The sequence below is a fragment of the Ruditapes philippinarum genome, unplaced genomic scaffold (genome assembly GCF_026571515.1).
Source record: "Ruditapes philippinarum isolate M1 unplaced genomic scaffold, ASM2657151v2 ctg1786_1_1_1_1, whole genome shotgun sequence".
Classification (NCBI taxonomy): Eukaryota; Metazoa; Mollusca; class Bivalvia; order Venerida; family Veneridae; genus Ruditapes; species Ruditapes philippinarum.
The window spans coordinates 150,171-169,328 of record NW_026858083.1 but is presented as its reverse complement, the minus strand read 5'-3'; the positions used below and the strand labels follow the sequence as shown (position 1 = coordinate 169,328).

The following is a 19,158-nucleotide window of genomic DNA, read 5'->3' as shown; positions in this document are numbered from 1 at the left end:
ACGAATTTAGAGTGGATAGTTTTTTTTTCCACTTCTTCTTTTAACCTGTGCATTTTTAAATAAAAAATGGCGGATTTTTAAGAATTTAAAGTACCTTTATTTTATTGAAAAAAAATAACAGAAACAATATTAGGAATTGCATGTTATTATGTACTGTCCTCAACAATAAATCCAGAAGTAAAAACAAGATTTCATTTAAGTATGTTTAAGTTATCTGCTCTTGAAATGACCTCAAATAAGTAGAAAATTCTGATTCAGGGGCAGATAACTCAAAAACGAGAAAGGTGACCCCAATATTTTTTTCGCTTAAAATGTTTCTGTTATCATATTCTAACAACATGCCAAGTTTAAAGAAATTCTATTGAACACTTTTCATTTTGCCTATATGTCTATATGAGAGAACATTTCTACAAAAATCTTTATTTCCTGTAAGTCATAACTTACTTTTGCAATCACTCGATTGAATTATTATGGGATAGCAGTATTTATTTACTGACCTTTTATCAAGCGCATTGCGATATTTCAATTATTACAGTTTGTTTTAGGAGATTATGTGTTTTTCGCCATTTGGGACTTGAACAAACGGTTCGCTATAGCTGAAAATTCGTTTTAAGGGAGTACTTATTAAGCGACGTGATTTAATATGAAATAAAGAAATAATCGCTTGGGGATTTCAGATTGAGTTCCCTATAAATGATAATTTGTTATAAGCGAGTTCGTTATAAATGGAGTCGACTGTATAAATACATACTTAAATAACATTGTTTCAATAATGAGCGTAAATTGCATGCAGTATCCTCTACTAAACCAAAAGATTATTTGAGGTATTAAAACAGTAATAAACAGTCAAAAAACAAAAAAATGCCAGACATTGCCGAGTTTTATGAATACTGTAAAGAAGGAAATTCATCTCCTGGTCATAACAGTAAGGCATATTTCCTAAATTATAAAACTTGTACTTTTGACTACTTGTGTTTCAATCGTCCAATCACTACTTTAGAAATACAAGAGTTATAACAAAATCAAGAAATGGTTAGGCTGAGTTTCAAGCTTTGACTTCATTAGTAACAAATACTAAAAATCTACATGTTCTCTCTTGCTCCCCGTATACTGTTCATTGTTTAACATCATTCTTGATTCAGGTATTTTGCATGATATTTACCAATATTTAAATACAGCTTTTTGCTAATACAATTATATAAGATGGTGGGAACTGTGACCTCTGCCACCTTTGCAAAGGGCTCATTATGATGTCGGGGGTACTCCTGACTCCCGCCACTGGGAAGTCAAGGGTTGCTAGTGTACCTGGCACGGCCTGGAGCGTGTCATCGCATGAAGACCTTATTGGAGCTTCTGTGCCCCAGGTCGTGCTCTGGTTGAGTCCAGGTCCACGATAGAGTAGACGGAGCTGACCACAAGTTCCCTTCAGTCTGATGACGTTTCTATAAAATACATTATAAAATACATTCAGCTGACTTAAATACATTATAAAACACTAGAAATATTTCATGTTTCATTACCTATTTTTTTAATTAAAGAGAAGTAAATGCAACTATATATGTCAATTAAAGCTATTTTGTTATCTCCCCTCATCTGTCAGTGCACTTTATTACATTGAGTGTATTGAAGTATTCATCAAAGTATTCCTTATTTGTATACATTGCTTGCAATATATACCAAGTTATAGCTACATCTTGACAATCGTGACAGGTACATCGCTTTCCTGAACAACATCCACTTCCGGATAAAACCGCTATAGAAACTAATTCTTCATTCTGCAGTATTAGTACATTCAGATAACTTATTGTTAAAATATTGTTTGCAAAATTGTTTTAAGGTTTTTAAAGTTTCAAATCGTTAATTTTCATTACAGAAAAACATTTCTGTACCTTATAAAAAAACAACAGTTCATTGATAAAAGCGTGGTGTATACCTACGCGCAAAACTTCGTATACACACATGCGCATGCAAGCAAGAATGAATTAATTAATTAAGACAAGACATCTTAAATATAGTAAAGTAGTCAGAATTTTATAAGTGTGACGAAATGTCTAAAATACATATTTAATCAAATACAGTTACCTGATTTACACTTATGCAATAAAGTTTTCCTAAAATGTTTTACAAAACAAGCATGGAGCTCCTTTACAAAATTACCTGCGTATACCGAAAAATGTCTTTTTCTAAAATAAAATAAAAAAACTGGCAATTATTGTGGTTTGATTTGTTTGAAAGAAAAATAGAAATTCTGTAAGTACTTCTTTTGAATACCTTTTAACACATTACATGATTTTCCGATTCATAAAAAGAAATATGTTTCGAAATTCAGCTTTCTTTGCCTAATTGTTAGATAACTCTGACCAATTATTATACCCCCGCACAACGAAGTTGTTAGGGGGGTATACTGGAATCAGCTTGTCCGTTCGGCCGTTTGTCCGGCCGTCCATCAGTTTTTCCTTGTTCGCCCAATAACTTAAGATTCCTTTGACCCACAGTCTTGATATTTGGTATTTAGATTGGTCATGATAAGTAGATGACCCTTTTGATTTTGAGGTCACCAGGTCAAAGGTCAAGGTCACAGGGGCCTTGACTTCAAAAAGCTTGTCCGCCAAATAACTGAAGATTCCTTTGACCCACAGTTTTCATATTTGGTACTTAGATTGGTCATGAATAGTAGATGATCCCTATTGATTTTAAGGTTACTGGGTCAAAGGTCACAGGGGCCTTGACTTCATACAGATTGTTCGCCCAATAACTTAAGATTCCTTTGACCAGCAGTCTTGATATTTAGAATTTAGATTGGTTATGATTAGTAGAGGATCCCATTAGATTTCGAGGTCACCAGGTCAAAGGTCAAGGTCACAGGGGCCTTGACTTCAAAAAGCTTGTCCGCGAAGTAACTTAAGAAGATTCCTTTGACCCACAGTCTTCATATTTGGTATGGAGGTTAGCCATGATTAATAGATGACCCATTTTGATTTTGAGGTCACTGAGTTAAAATAAAGGTCACAAGGGCCTTGACTAAAAAAAACTTGTCCGCCCAGTTACTTAAGATTCCTTTGACCAGAAGTCTTCATATTCGGCATGTAGTTTAGTCATGGTTAGTAGATGACCCCTTTTAAATTTTGAGGTCAAAGGTCAAGGTCACAGGGACTTTGACTTCAAAAATTTTGTCTGCCCAATAACTTAAGAAACTTTTGACTCACTGTCTTCATATTTGGCATGGAGGTTGATCATGACCATTAGGGGACCCCTATTGATTTTGAAGTCACTGGGTCAAAGGTCAAGGTCACAGGGGCCTTGACTAAAAAAAGCTTGTCCGCTCAATTGCTTAAGAATGCTTTGGTCAACAGTCTTCATATTTAGTATTGAGGTTATTTATGACTAGTAGATGACCCCTTTTGATTTTAAGGTGACTATGTCAAAAGTCAAGGTCACAGGGATTTTACTATAATAAGCTTGTCTGCTCAAATGCTTAAGAATGCCTGTCCGCAGTGTATTGATATTGACATTTTCACATTTTAAGCATGTAGAATACATAACTTAGCAATGCACTGGCTTAGTAACCTTAGATTTGGCAGGGAGGTTGCTCTAAATGGCCACTGTTGATTCTGACAAAGTTGTAGGCGGGGGTACTCACGCCATGACAGTGGCAGTTCTAGTTTGAATAACAATAGATTTAACCACAAACATTGACATGACTGTGCTCTTTTGTTGGTAGGACAATTGGATCAAGAACCAACACAAATTTAAGTATCAAAACATGTTTCGCTTTATTCAGCTTCCTCCAACTCCTTTGTTGGTAAAATTCTTATTGTATCCACTAAAATTAGACAGGTCAGGGATTTATGCATTTATATGTTCAGTAAGAATTTGGCCACTTGACCATTCGACCCATAACTATTCAGACCATTCGACCCATAACTCTTAGTTGAACTTGGAATATTGACGAAAAAGCCAGAGTGGACTGTTACGGATAAGAATTGAATGATCATTTGAAACTTACAGTAAATCAGTATAAGCATTAAGAAATAAATACATGTACATTGACTTTATGTTCAGAAAACAGGAAAATGAGTTATTTTAATCTGTTTTTATAATATTAATTAATGTATTGATTATACTGGTACTTTACTGCATAACTCATACCAATTATAGTTAGGCAACTGCAGTTAATTCTTTTTGCAATTTTGGGATTTCTTTAGAGTTTCCAATTTTCTATTCTGTTCTAGATTAGGGCTGTCATTGACTATTGCGATATCGATATATCGTCGATATTCATCATCCGATACAATATCGATACACACTTTCACATATCGATACAAGCTAAACAATTTTTTTTATTTATGTTAGTTAATATACCTCTATTTTGGCTTATAAGAGAAGTCATTTTTTTCTAGTTTTCTTGATTAACTTGAATTTTAAACTCCGTTTTCAACTGTCAGTGACAAGAATAACAGAAAAAACAAACTTTCTGCTAGTTTGTAGTATTTGTTATGTGTAATACAAGCATGCATAACACCATGATCCCAATTTATAACACATATACAAATGTTTTTCATTGTATCTAATGTCAGTTGATATATCGATGTATCGTCGATATTTGCCTCTCGATATATCAATACAAAATTTTCCATCAATGACAGCCCTATTCTAGATGTACCACAACTACTGCCGATTAATATAATACTTCATAAAATTAATTTCCTTTATCATTATCATAATTGTGTTATGTTCCAATATTCAAAACCTATACATATGAACTGCTGTATAACATGACTGACTGAAATCATTTCAATTTGAAAAATAAATTTCTGGTCGAAATAATTATGCTTTGCATGCAAAACAAATCTACAGAACTACTGAATTATTTACATGAAACAATTTTTGATTTAGATATAATTATGTAAAAGATCCATCACTCTAGCAATTGATTTGACTGAATGATAGCCCTTTTAAAACTCACATAATTCCTGGTCAAAGAAAGTCACATAATAGGGCAATCATGTAACCATGGCTGTATACATTTGTCGCGGGTCAGCTATATGTGTGTATTAAAAAATGATATAATTCCCCCAAATAAACAAAACTTACCTTGGTTAAGTTGATGTTTGGTTGGGATTCTTTGTAGTCATAAAACACCAAAGTGATCAGATGAGATGTGCGCAAAGCGTGACCATAAATCCTCAGTATTCAAAGCCGGAAAATTCTTTCACAAAAATTTTTCTTTCCATATATGTACAAATTCCTATCTTCTGAATTCTTTGATAAATATGAACATAGTGGTAAAACGGACATGTTTAAGATAAAAAATTTATCAGGTAGGGTACTTCCCTGGTCTTAGCATTGGGTGGGAATCTGATCACTTTGGTGTTTTATGACTACAAAGAATCCCAACCAAACATCAACTTAACCAAGGTAAGTTTCGTTTATTTGGGGGAATTCTTTTACGTCATAACACACCTTAGTTCACAGATGAGACTTCAAAGCCAAAATTTTTGGGAAAGAAACTTGTCACCCAAGCTGAACATTGAAATATCATGTATAGATAGAATGACCAGAATAAAAATAAATGAAAAAAGTCATTTTATTGACACTTATCATATATATATAATTATATATATCCAGTTTGAATAACAAAATATCATGAATGTCCCACACAGTCTATCACATGTCTACATATATTACAATGTCTCAGTAGTAGAAAGTATTGCCACCAGCATCCTTATTGTAAAACTGAGCAAACGTTACTGCATTTGTCCAGCCTGCAACTTTAAGAATATCACTAATTGGTACATTGTTAACATTTGTTATGTAAGTGGAGGCCGAACGAACACTATGTGCCTTATATTTACTGCAGTCAATACCAGAACTAGACATAACAGTGCGAATCCATCAGCTTATTGTGTTATGTAACTTAAAAATAAACATTCCTGATTACCTCGTAAGTCCTTTGTTCTACTGAGATACTCAGTCAAAGTTTTGTACACACATAAATTATCCTCTGCATCCTCACTCAACTTCATCAACACACGAGGAATTAAGCTGAAAGGTGGAAAAGCATAAAAATAAATGTCTGACCAATTCATGTCAAAGGCATTAACAAATTCTGCATCTGGGTCCAATTTCCATGAGACAAATTTATCCAACTGTTTATTCAATCTACTTGCCAGAGAAGGAGTCTCCCACAGACTCATGATAGTCTTAGCAATCATTTTTTAAGCATCCATTCCACATTATCATTGAAAAATCTAGAACCATGATCTGCTAAATGTTGTTTACCCGGGACATGGGTTGCTGACAGCCAAATATCTTTCTTAATAGCCCAAAACCAAATTTCACGAGCCAACTGGTCAGAAATAATTGACTTTAAGCCACCCATGTTGTTAATATAAGACATTGCGCATGTATTATCAGTTCTAATCTGGATGTGAGTGGCTAACAGATCTTTAGAAAAGGCTCTCAAAGCATGAAATATTGCTAAAAGCTCTAAATAATTAATATGATAGCTTGATTCCTCTTCTGACCAACGACCCCCAATTTCTCTATTCTGACAAATACCAGCCCAACCTTCAAGACTCGCATGTGTTTCTATAAAAAGCTTTGGTTTGCCATGGGAAATATTTCTGATTGAAGTTGGCAAATTTCTGATCCACCAGTTTAACTCAGATTTTACTGAATCTGACAAAAACATTTTGGCACCGAAGTTTCCTCGACTTTCTAATAGGGCCGAGGTTTTTGCTCTCTCTAGGGTACGGTAATGTAATGGACCATATTCAACTGCAGAAAACGATGCAACTAAGAGACCTATCACTCGGGCCATTTTCCTTATACAAGTGATTGTCGTGCCAATTAACCTTGAACACTCAAAAATAATGACATGTTTTCTTTCATCTGTTAACTATACTATCATTCTTACAGAATCAATGTGATTTCCTAGGAACACAATGTTTTGTGTAGGAACAAATACTGACTTTTGCTGATGTATGATAAAACCTAGATCCTCCATAACACTCACAGTGTCTTTAACATTATCTGAACATTCAGACATAGTATCACCGAGCAAAAAACTATCATCAATGTAACCAGAGTTCTTATAACCTAATCGTCTCAATTTTGCATATTAATTATTACTTTCATGAATTTTGTAAACAAACGGGGAGCCGAGGCCAGACCATTGGCTAAACAAGTATACTGGTAAATCTTGCCCCTCCATCTAAACCTCAGATATTTTCTATGTTCTGAAGCAATTGGAACAGAGTAATATCCATGTCTTAAATCAATAGAAGCCATGAAACAGTTGGGTTTTACCAGCTTTAATGCTGTTTCAAAGGAGTCCATCTTAAAATGATGATTAACCACATATGTTTCATTGAACTCCTTAAGATTTAAGATCATGCGATATTCTCCATCCTTTTTTGGGACTGTGAAAATTGGAGAGATAAACTGCTCATCATTCTCATTAAACTCAACTTGTTCAACTACATTCATATCAAGCAGTTTTTCAATTTCAACATCAGTAATCTTTCTCTCATATGCAGTAAAAAACTGCATTGGCCAAACAATTTGTTTTTCAGGTCTTTTAGTTAATTCTATATGACAATGCAAAGCAATGTCTAAAATTCTTTCATCTGAAGTAAGATTTCTCCATTTATTTTCAAAAAGTGCTAACCTACCTGCCTGGAAAGTAGTCGACTATTTTGTTCTCTTATCCCTTGTCGGGATCTACCAGTACCAGTACCAGGCCTTGTACGCCCAAAAGGAGCTGTACATGTAAGGTTGAAATTTACGTCCTCTACTACGCCCTCTGAAACGTGCATTACCACCACCTCTGACAATATTTCTACTGATTTTATTGAGCTACTGGATATCTCTGATATCCTTGATCATAAATTCACCATAAAAGTGATCTGTGAATGGCACCATAGGTGAACAAAGATGGTGTAATCTGGGATCCATATCCCTCTTGTGTAAGTCTTTTCTACGTATATTTATCCAACGATTCGCTTGACCTAAAAGACCAATTGCGTCCGTGCCCCAAATTAACATTTCATTGTCAAACATCTGGCTGCCCTTATCCATGATTTTTACAATATTACAGGTAGCTTTTACTAAACTATTCTGAATACCTCGCATCTTAGAGTCCTCTGTCTGCGTGGTTGGCTTCAAAACTGACCAAACACCGGAATTAACTCTTTTTTTCTTGAGGGCTTCACAATTACTTGGGCGTAAAATGTTCTTAGATATTTGACTATAATGTTCATCCGACATGCCCTCTCTAAAAGTGCTATTGACAACAGCAGCCAATTTCTCCGACACCTCAGGATCAACACAATCAGTCTTCTGAAATTTCTTTGCTTTGCAAACTGACTAAAAACATCATCGTCATCTACCGACAAAGACCTTTGATCATGAACATACTGGTCATCATGCTCCCAATCTTGAGTATCAAAATCCTCATCTTCATTTACCTGCGACAAGTCACAGTCACCTTCATCATATTCATTATACAAGGCATCAACTCTACCAGTTAATTCTTCCACTGTTTTATTCGTTTTATTAATGTTGGTATTCATTTGTCTCAAAATGGACAGTGCCTCTGCATTAAATGACTCGGCATTACTGGTAGTCGCTGTGGTTACCTTTATCTGGGGAGTCTTTGACGGGTTAGCGGGCTGTTTCCCTCTAGGCTTACCAGAATCAGAAGCTTTACCAATAACCTCTTTGCCCTCTTTGAGGAGGTTTCATGTTCCTTATTCGTCTTACTAGCCGCCAAAGGAGCTTCTTCCTGAAAAATTTGCTGTTGCAGCATTGCATCCGCCATATTACAAAACATGTGATAAAATTGTATCTACGTCACCAATTTACGCAAAGAATGTATAAATTGCGTACTACGTACACAATAAATGTGCACAAGCTGTCAATTTACTGCTAATACAAAAAATTCAGTAATAATGTCTCGTCTGATTGCCAATCATGACAAATTACCGACAAAGTAGGACATAAACGACACTGATCACGATAAAAAGCACAATGTCAATAAATAGTGACAATTTTCGCAACATATGATAGAAAATTTTTTAAACATAATTGGGAGAAATAATTCGAACCAATTGCAATTACTGAATGGATTACACGTCAACCCAATAAATGAAATTTTTTGAGAAGTATAACAGGATAGTACGCTATACAAACAAGAATAGTAATCACATTATTAAAGGGGCCCAAATACTGTGGACAAATTTGAACCCGGACAGCATAGGGCATATGCACAACTACCCTTGGTACTGATCATTCCTGTAAAGTTTAGATAAAATTGCACCAAATAGTTTATGAGGAGTAGTCCGGACAAGCTTTTGCGTATCTGGCAACACACAGAAAAAACACCTTTTTATCAAAGGGCCATAACTCGGTCAAAAATCATTCAACCGGAAAACCCGTGCAATATGCGCAAGGACTTGAGCTACAGATCAATCCTGTAAAGTTTCATTGAAATTGCTTTGGTGGTATAAGAGGAGTAGTCCGGACAAACTTTAAAAATAAAAATTATTAAAGGGCCATAACTCTGACAAAAATCATTGAACCCGAAAATGCTGATATTAGATAATATGCACAACTACCCTTGGTACTGATCATTCCTGTAAAGTTTAGATGAAATTGCACCAGTAGTTTATGAGGAGTAGTCCGGACAATTTTTTGTGTATCTGGCAACACACAGAAAAATACACCTTTTTTATCAAAGGGCCATAACTCGGCCAAAAATCATTCAACCGAAAAACCCTTGCAATGTGCGCAAGGACTTGAGCTACAGATCAATCCTGTAAAGTTTCATTGAAATTGCTTTAGTGGTATAAGAGAAGAAGTCCGGACAAACTTTAAAATTAAAAATTATTAAAGGGCCATAACTCCGTAGAGGCGACACAAAAATCAATACTGAACAAGACCACGTCCGTTCAGCTTGATATGTAAAGGCGCACTGAGGATTTATGGTCACGCTTTGCTAACATCTCATCTGTGAACTAAGGTGGGTTATGACGTAAAAGAATCTAGAATAGTTTATTGGAAGTATAGGTTAAGTATAGGAAAATAAACATTTGCCAATACAATGTAATAAATATATATATCCTATGACACATTGTTTGGCAACAATGTCACTAAAGTTCAATTAGCATGTCCGACCTTGGTGTCAATTTAACAGTAGCTCCAACTACTTAATTTTAATACATGTACATAGGTTTGTTTTTTAGCTCACCTGAGCTAGCTCAGGGTGAGCTTTTAGGATCGTTAAATGTCAGTCGTCGTCCGTCGTCTGTCATCCGTCCACACTTGTTCGTTAACAATCTAGCGGTCACATTTTTGTCTCAATCATCATTAACCTTTGTCAGGATGCTTCTCTAGATCATAGCTCGGATGAGTTCGAACATGGGTCATCTCAGATGAAAAACTAGGTCACCGGAGCTAAAAATAGAAAAACCTTGTTAACACTCTAGCAGTCACATTTTTGCCTCAATCATCATCAAACTTTGTCAGGATGCTTGTCTAGGTGAAAGCTCGAATGAGTTTGAACATTGGTCATCTTGAATGAAAAACAACTAGGTCACAGGAGCTAAAAATAGAAAAACGTTGTTAACATTCTAGCGGTCACATTTTTGCCTCAATCATCATCAAACTTTGTCAGGATGCTTATCTAGTTGATAGCTCGGATGAGTTTGAACATGGGTCATCTAGGATGAAAAACTAGGTCACCAGAGCTAAATATAGAAAAACCTTGTTAACACTCTAGAGGTCACATTTTTGTCTCAATCATCATCAAACTTTGTCAGGATGCTTCTCTAAGTGATAGCTTGGATGAGTTTGAACATGGGTCATCTCAAATGAAAAACTAGGTCACAGAAGCTAAAAATAGAAAAACCTTGTTAACACTCTAGTGGTCACATTTTTGACTCAATTGTCATCAAACTTGGTCAGGATGCTTGTCTAGGTAATTGCTTGGATTAGTTTGAACATTGGTCTTCTTGGATGAAAAACTAGGTCACAGGAGCTAAAAATAGAAAAATCTTGTTAACACTCTAGTGGTGACTGTTTTGATCCAAATATCCTGTAAATTGGTCTGAAAATTTGTTTTGATGATTTCTAGGTCAAGTTCGAACATGGGTCATCTCTAATAAAAAACTAAGTCACGCCGCCCAAATATGGAAATACCTTTTTAACACTCTATTGGTAACATTTTTGGCTCCAGTATGCTTGTCTAGGTAATTGCTCGGAGGAGTTCGAACATTGGTCATCTCTGATGAAAAACTAGGTCACAGGAGCTAAAAATAGAAAAATCTTGTTAACACTCTAGAGGCTACTGTTTTTATCCAAGTATCTTGGAAATTGGTCTAAAAGTTTGTTTTGATGATTTCTAGGTCAAGTTCAAATATGGGTAACCTTGGGTCAAAAACTAGGTCACACTGCTCAAATATGGATTATCCTTGTTAAGACTCTAGTGGTCACATTTTTGACTCACCTGTCATGAAACTTGGTCAGAATGCTTGTCTAGGTAACTGTTCGGATGAGTTTGATGGGTCAGGTGAGCGATCTAGGGCCATCTTGGCCCATATTGTTTCAGAAAAGTGGGGAACCTATCAGGGCCAAAACACCATTTTATGCTCCCCAAAGGGTGAGTATGTAGTCTCCGCTTTGTCCGTCTGTCTGTACATCCGTCGGCTTTCCTTGTCCGGGACATAACTTTGAAACAACAAGAGGTATCAACATGAAACTTTGTAGGTAGATAGATCTCATTGAGTAGATGTGCAGTGCACATGAACCGTAACTCTGCCTTGCCTAATTTTTGAATTATTGCCCTTTGTTTATTTTTACACTTTGAACTTTGTCCGGGACATAACTCTAAAACTATAAGAGATATCAACATGAAACTTTGTAGGTAGATAGATCTCATTGAGTAAAAGTGCATTGTTAAAGAACCATAACTCTGTCTTGCCTAATTTTGGAGTTATTGCCCTTTGTTCATTTTGACACTTTGAACTTTGTCCGGGACATTACTCTGAAATTATAAGAAATATCAACATAAAACTTTGTAGGTCTCATTGGGTAGAAGTGCAGTGCTAAAGAACCATAACTCTGCCTTGCCTTATTATGAAGTTATTGCCCTTTGTTTATTTTTACTTTTTGACTTTTGTCTGGGACAAAACTATTAGAGATAACAACATGAAACTTTGTACGTAGATAGATCTCATTGGATAGAACTGCAATGCTAAAGAACCTAAACACAACCTTGTCTAATTTTGGAGTTATTGCCCTTTGTTCATTTTTACACTTTAAATTTTACCCGGAACATTACTACGAAACTTTATAGATAGATAGATCTCATTGAATAGAAGTGCAGTGCAAAAACCCCATAACTCTGCCTTGCCTTATTTTGGAGTTTTTGTCCTTTGTTCATTTTTTTATACTTTCCTGTGTCCAAAACCTTCGAGGGGAGCATCACACGGTTAAACGGGTTCTTGTTGGGGAAGGGGCCTCAGCCTTTTTCTTGGGGAAAATATGAGTGATTTTGGCATACTTTGAGAAAAGAGGTCTCCACATAATGAAAGCTGCACTACCAATTACAGAGAATAGTCTAATGTGAGTCTGCTTCTCAATTTTAAATTTCTTGTATAACAATTCTTCATATGAAACGAATCATTCAAAAATACGAGGGATGATCTAGAAATAACTGGACTGGGCGCATAACTTGGGTTAACAAAGACACAAAGAGAAAATCCCGAAAAAATATCTGACATAAGTTTCAATGCATGACTCCTAAAAATTTCAATGCATTATGGCAAAAAACAACACTAATACATACAAACACTGTTCCGTGTGTGCGGGACAGTCATCCCACAAACGTTGACGTTGAAGTCACCCAAAGTTATTCTGACAGTTAATTTTCTATGTAATCACAGTTTACATCCACACACTTCTGATGTCGTCATAACCATTCGTTGAACATATTAAGATACCAGTCTTATAATCATTTATATGTCTACAAACCTACCTTTCTGTAATTGTCTGTCCGAGCGGGATACCGTGTTGCAAAATCATCCCCCGATGATTTGCAAAAAATATGTACATTTGTTTGCCTATTGTTTTACACACTTTAGCTTTCCTTGGATTTGGTGAGTCCGGCGATTTCCATTGACAGGATTGTTCCTCCGTCTCCGGATCAAATAACCATAACCATGAACCATGACTCATCATTACTATGTGGCTTGGGGTCTAGAAAATGCAAAATCCGAATTATGTTCAAAACCAGCTTTAAAATAGCAATTTATGAATGAAAATTACTTTCCCCACTCTTGCGCTAGTGTGTTTCCATGACTACGCATAAAAGAACGGAATACATCTGTAAATAATATTTTTATTTCCAACAGAATTAACCGCCATGATCAAACAGTTCTTCTTCGATGCCGAATTGGACACACTAAAATTACCCACTCTTATCTCCTCACGAATGACAATGCCCCTTAATGTGTAGCTTGTAGCATTTTCTTCTTGAATGTCATGATTTTTCACAGGCCTGTAATAGATTTTATTGTGTAAATTCACTCAAAGAACTCTTTAATACAATTCCATCAAAAAACATCATTAACTATTTGAAAGAGATAAACTTGTATTCTAGGATCTAATTGGCTCATTTTTATTGTCATTTACAAAGTTTAACATAACATTTTAAGCCTATTATAGCATTTGGCACGATATGGCCAGTTATGTGTTGACGTGCCGTAAAAATCCAAACAAACACAATCCAACAGAATCAGTTTAATCTATATTACATTTGGTACCGTACAGACTTCATGCAAAAATCATAAAGAATAAATATTTTAGAGAGTTAGTCCGGTTATTTCTGGATCACCCCTCGTATATTATCCAAGAAACAATCTATTTTCTTAAAAACAATTCTCAACCAAATACCAGTTGAAAGCTACTTTTCATTCAAATATCAATTCAAAGCTAAACCTATCCTTCATTCTCCTACATGTTTTTACATTTCAACAAACTTTTATCCTACATTTCTTTCCTAAAATACATTACTTCAAACATTCATAAAAAATAGTTCTTCATTGAACATTTGTCTTATACATATAGCATCCTTAGTACCAGAGATTTCTGTGTACTAGTAACTATATATATATAAGTTTTAACATCAACCGTTGGCCTGAGTGGTGTTACTGTAACAATACAACACTTCAGTACCAGATGTCTGAGATTTCTGTGTACAAGAAAATGCTACGATCTGACTCTTACAAGGACATAACCAAACATATTTCAAATATCTTTTTCCCAAAAATACTAAACATTTACTCAGAGATTTGACAGAATAAGTAAAGCGTCCTTATAGTGCCAGATATAAGCGATTCATGTACACTATAATGTATTTACTATGTCGTTTCCTCCTATACATAATATACTTCTATACAGGGACATAAGTTTTCAGACTAACGTAGATACCTATTTCTCAAACTTTCCTCAATCAAACGTTTGTCCATGAGGTTTCACAGAAACAGCATGATATTTTCAGCACCAGATATCTAAGATTTCTGTGTACCAGTAAATATAATACTGCTATGATCTGCCTCACGGACAAAACCAAGCTGACTCTTTTGCGCTGCGCTCTCTCTATTTAGGGGGCAGGGGACATATTCGAATTATGGCCCCGGTCAAATTTTTTAATAACTTAGACATGGTGTTTTGAAGGTACTTGAAACTTCTGATATTTCTCTGGCATTGTAATTCTTTCTTGTTTGTGTGTAGGAAATGAGAAGTATTTTTGGGGTTTTGCCCGAAACTAAGCATTTTGGTAGCTTTGTATGTGTTTGTGACTCTCCGATTATGGAGGTGAAAAAATTAAAAATCAAGCCTTGACAGTTGGCGCCAAACAAGTAAGAAATTTCGGATAAATTTTATGAAAAATCTAAACATATGAGAGACACTTTATTGGTCATTTTTGAAAATGCCATAGGTTGCACTGCGTGTTAGTGATATTTTTAAAGGAATCAGACGGGTTTCTGGAATATGCTGTACCTTCATGAAGATTGCCCATATTGGTATATTTTTAGGTGTGATTTTGGCTTGGTTGGGGGGTAAATATAAATTGCTGTCAGTCATTTTTTCAAGGAGCAATGCATGCAAACTATCATTTTCTTCAATGTATGTCATATATCATTGAATAATGCTGTGCAAACTGGTTATCTGCCTGTGAAACAGATTTGAATATTTGGAATTGTGTTTCTGGTCACACTGAAATACAAAATTGTTCATTTTAGGTCCCCCCCCCCTTATACTAGTGATTGCACCATCTCGGCAGTGAATAAAAACAATGATTTTGATTGGCTAATAAAAATAAAACCTTTCTTGATACTGATTCTAACAAAATGTTATAAGCGTCTGTTTCTTAAAGTTATTTTCTTATGAACTACTGTGAATAGATTAACAAATTTTCAAATATAAACACTTTGAAGGATATTCTAAAGTTATACAGATTTGAAAGTAAGAATGATTAAAATACCTACTCTTTATATCATGATAAATTTATACATGAATTGCTATATATTTTAATGCAAATGGCGAATTTATAAAAAGGGAGGTAATCAAGTGAAGTATAAGGTACATTTCCGGCACAATTCTATTATTATTCAAATAAAAAGGTCAGAGAAAGGATTTATCTATATCGCTCATATTCACGACCTCTTAATTAAGAATTCGGTTCTTTATATGCCAGCAACTTCACCGTGTATTTTTATGAGAAACACGCTTATCATTTTTAGATAAAAGTTCCTATGTCAGGATGTCAGAATGAAATACATAGACGAAGCTTTAAGAAATTTTACTTCTCACCTGTGCATGGCTTATTTTTTATGCCCCCGCCATATAATGGCTGGAGCATATAGTGTTACCCTGTTCCGTCAATCTGTCATTCCGTCATCATCAGTTTCCGTTCACTATCTTAGTAACGGTTGCACACATTCAACTCAAATTTCATATATGGATATATCATGAGAAAATACAGGTCAAGTTCGAATTTGGTCATGGTTCGATGATTTTTGGCAGAGTTATGTCCCTTTCACTTTGAAAATAATATGAAATTTTCAGTTTCCGTTCATTATCTCCTCTAGGTTATTACAAAATTCAACTCAAATTTGACATATGGATACGTCAAAGAAATGGGCAGGTCAAACGTTTGCATTTTGTCATGGTTCGATGATTTTTGGCAGAGTTTATGCCCTTTAACTTTGAAAAAAAGGAAATTGTCAGTTCCCATTCATTATCTCCCCAACAGTTGTACATATTCAACTCAAAATTAAAGATATAGATATGTCATAAGCATGCATTGGTCATTTTCGAATTTGGTCATGGTTTGATGATAGCTGACAGAGTTATCCCTCTTGAACTTTGGAAAAAATATCAGAAATGTTAAGTTTCTATTCATTATCTCCCAATGGTTGTACACATTCAACTCAAAATTTGAAAGTTATCTCTCTTGAATGTTGGAAAAATTTTGAATTTTCAGTTTCAGCACTCATACTTTTGTGGAAATGTATGTAGCCATTATTTTCGCTACAAATATGCAATATGCAATTTACAAAAGGTTAACACTGAATAGTTGGTTTGTGTTAATATAAATAGTTTTAAGGGCTTTAACTTGAAATAAAAAAAATAATTTGTGCAAAACAAATTTGGAACTAAATATTAGAACATATGAAATTTTGGCTGCATGCGGGGCATCTGTGGCGTGACGCTACATTTCTAGTTTAAATATAGTTCCTAAACTTTTAATATATGATCCTATAAATTTGATAAGAATGGTATTCCTTTTTCTCTAACTCCTCTACCACTTGCACATTAATCTTGCATTTCCTACACAAAATGCACATACATAAGAACTCTTACCTTGCTATGGGATGACATTTATTATGTTGCTATTATAATAAGAAAATTACATGTGACTTATAAAATTTCTTCAATAAAAAATTGTGCAGCCATTTTGGGCGCCATCTTGGATTTCTAAGCCAGCACCACACACAAAAAAATTATGCCACAATTTTGTGATATAAAAGACATAATAATTATGCGATCATCTTTGGTATAAAACACAATTTGTTCTACTGTAATGAAAATTTCACATAGATTCAGCACCAATTGTGACCATACTATATGGGATAAAGTTCATCGTACTGTAAAAAAATTTCCTTTATTTTTTTTCTATTTCAAAGATTTGGTAAGAAGTTTCCAAGACTTGGTAAGAAGGACATTGAACTAGACTCAAGTTCAGAAGAGGAAGAGGTCTTCAACAGATCTATCATTGACAATAACAATAACAGTTATGGGTAAGCATGATGAGCTTTCATAATCTGATACATATTCCAATAGATTTCTGTTTGGTTAGATTTACATAGTGTATATTCTTTATACAATGCAATTCTTTTTCTGTAATAGTAAAAATAGAAAATGATCATTTCAATGATTGAATGACAGTGCTAGGAAGCGTCAGATCTTGCCCTCAAACAAACCAAGTCTGCAACTTTAATATATCTTGCTGTTTTCACTACTTCCAAAGGATCCTTTTGAATACGCCCGAAAGAATTTCGGCATATATTATTATGCACCTGGTTGTCTGTCTGTCTGTCCGTCTGTCTGTAAACAGGTTTTCGTGTCAAGTCTGTACCTTTTGAACGGTGGAAAGAAATTAAAACTACTTGGCAGAAATGTAAACCATCATGTGCAGTTTTGACCTTTATCAGGCCAAGGTCACCCTTAGCCATTTTGTATCAATATCAAAATTTTGTTTCCACACTGTATCTTTTGAACTGATAGAAAGAAATTAAAACTTTTAGCAGAAATATAACTCATATTGACACGGTGTCCAGAACACAAGTTCGGACTTCCTAGCTAAGATCAAAATTGGCTCCGCCCCGGGGATTTATTGTTTTATATAGACTTATATAGGAGTTTTCGTGTCAGGTCTGTATACTGAGACGATGTGCATGACCGAATTTGAATTTGGTCATAGTTTGATGATCTTTGACAGAGTAATGCCCCTTTTACTTTGAAAAAAAACGGAAATTTTCAGTTTCCGTTCATCATCATCCCATCAGTTGTACATGTTCAACTCAAATTTAAAATATAGACATGTCATAAGAAAACACTGGTCAAGTTCCAATTTGGACATGGTTTGATGATAGTTGATCCCTCTTGAACTTTGAAAAAAATCAGAAAGTTTTAGTTTTTTCATTATCTTCCCAATGGTTATACACATTCAACGTAGATACATTTTAGGAATAAGCAGTTCAAGTTTGGAAAAATTTTGAATTTTCAGTTTCTGCACTCATAATTTTGTGGAAGTGTATGTAGCCATAATTTTCGCTACAAATATGCAATATGCAGTTTACAAAAGGTCAACACTGAATAGTTTCAGTGCCTGGTTTGTGTTAACATTGAATAGTTTTAAGGGCTTTGAACTTAAAATGGAAAAATAATTTGTGCAAACAAATTTGGAACTAAATATTATAACATCTGCTTTGGCTGTATGCAGCATCTGTGGCGTGACGACACATTTCTAGTTGAATTCTTGATTCCAGCCCGGCACCTTCCATTTCCTAAGTCCATAAGACGTCCAATAGTTACTCCTCGTATCATAGTGCATATCAACGACAAAATTATCACACATATCAACGTAATTCTTACGCAAATCATAAACATGTCCTTATTAAGATACATATACTTTTGGCGGATATTTCCCTCCATATTCATTGCCAACTTGAATTTTCAAGGTAGTTTGAAAACATGTTAACAGTCGTCTATCCCACATGGAGCATATTTGTTCAAAAAAGTTGTCATGTCATGCTATGAAATTAAATTTATTTCATTTCAATATTTTGTAAGAATGCACTGGAAATATTACCAGTCATATTGATGTTTCTTATTATGCCCCCACTTCAAAGAAGAGGGGGTATATTGCTTTGCATTTGTCGGTCCGTTGGTCCGTCGGTCTGTAGACCAAATGGTTTCCGAGTGATAACTAAAGAACCCTTAGGCCTAGGAACTTCAAACTTGGTATGGTGATTGGTCATGACCAGTAGATGACCCCTATTGATTTTGGGGTCAAGGGGTCAAAGG

At 34.9% G+C, this 19,158-nt stretch overlaps 1 protein-coding gene across 1 annotated transcript in view; it reads left to right on the top strand.

The window, feature by feature from the left end:
• The window catches only part of LOC132752025 (uncharacterized), a 77,654-nt gene that overhangs the window by 51,268 nt on the left and 7,228 nt on the right, over positions 1 to 19,158 (top strand). The window contains exon 5 of the mRNA XM_060742284.1: positions 17,256 to 17,369. Within this exon, the coding sequence (XP_060598267.1) occupies positions 17,256 to 17,369 (114 nt within the window). The remainder of the gene's footprint in view (positions 1 to 17,255; positions 17,370 to 19,158) is intronic.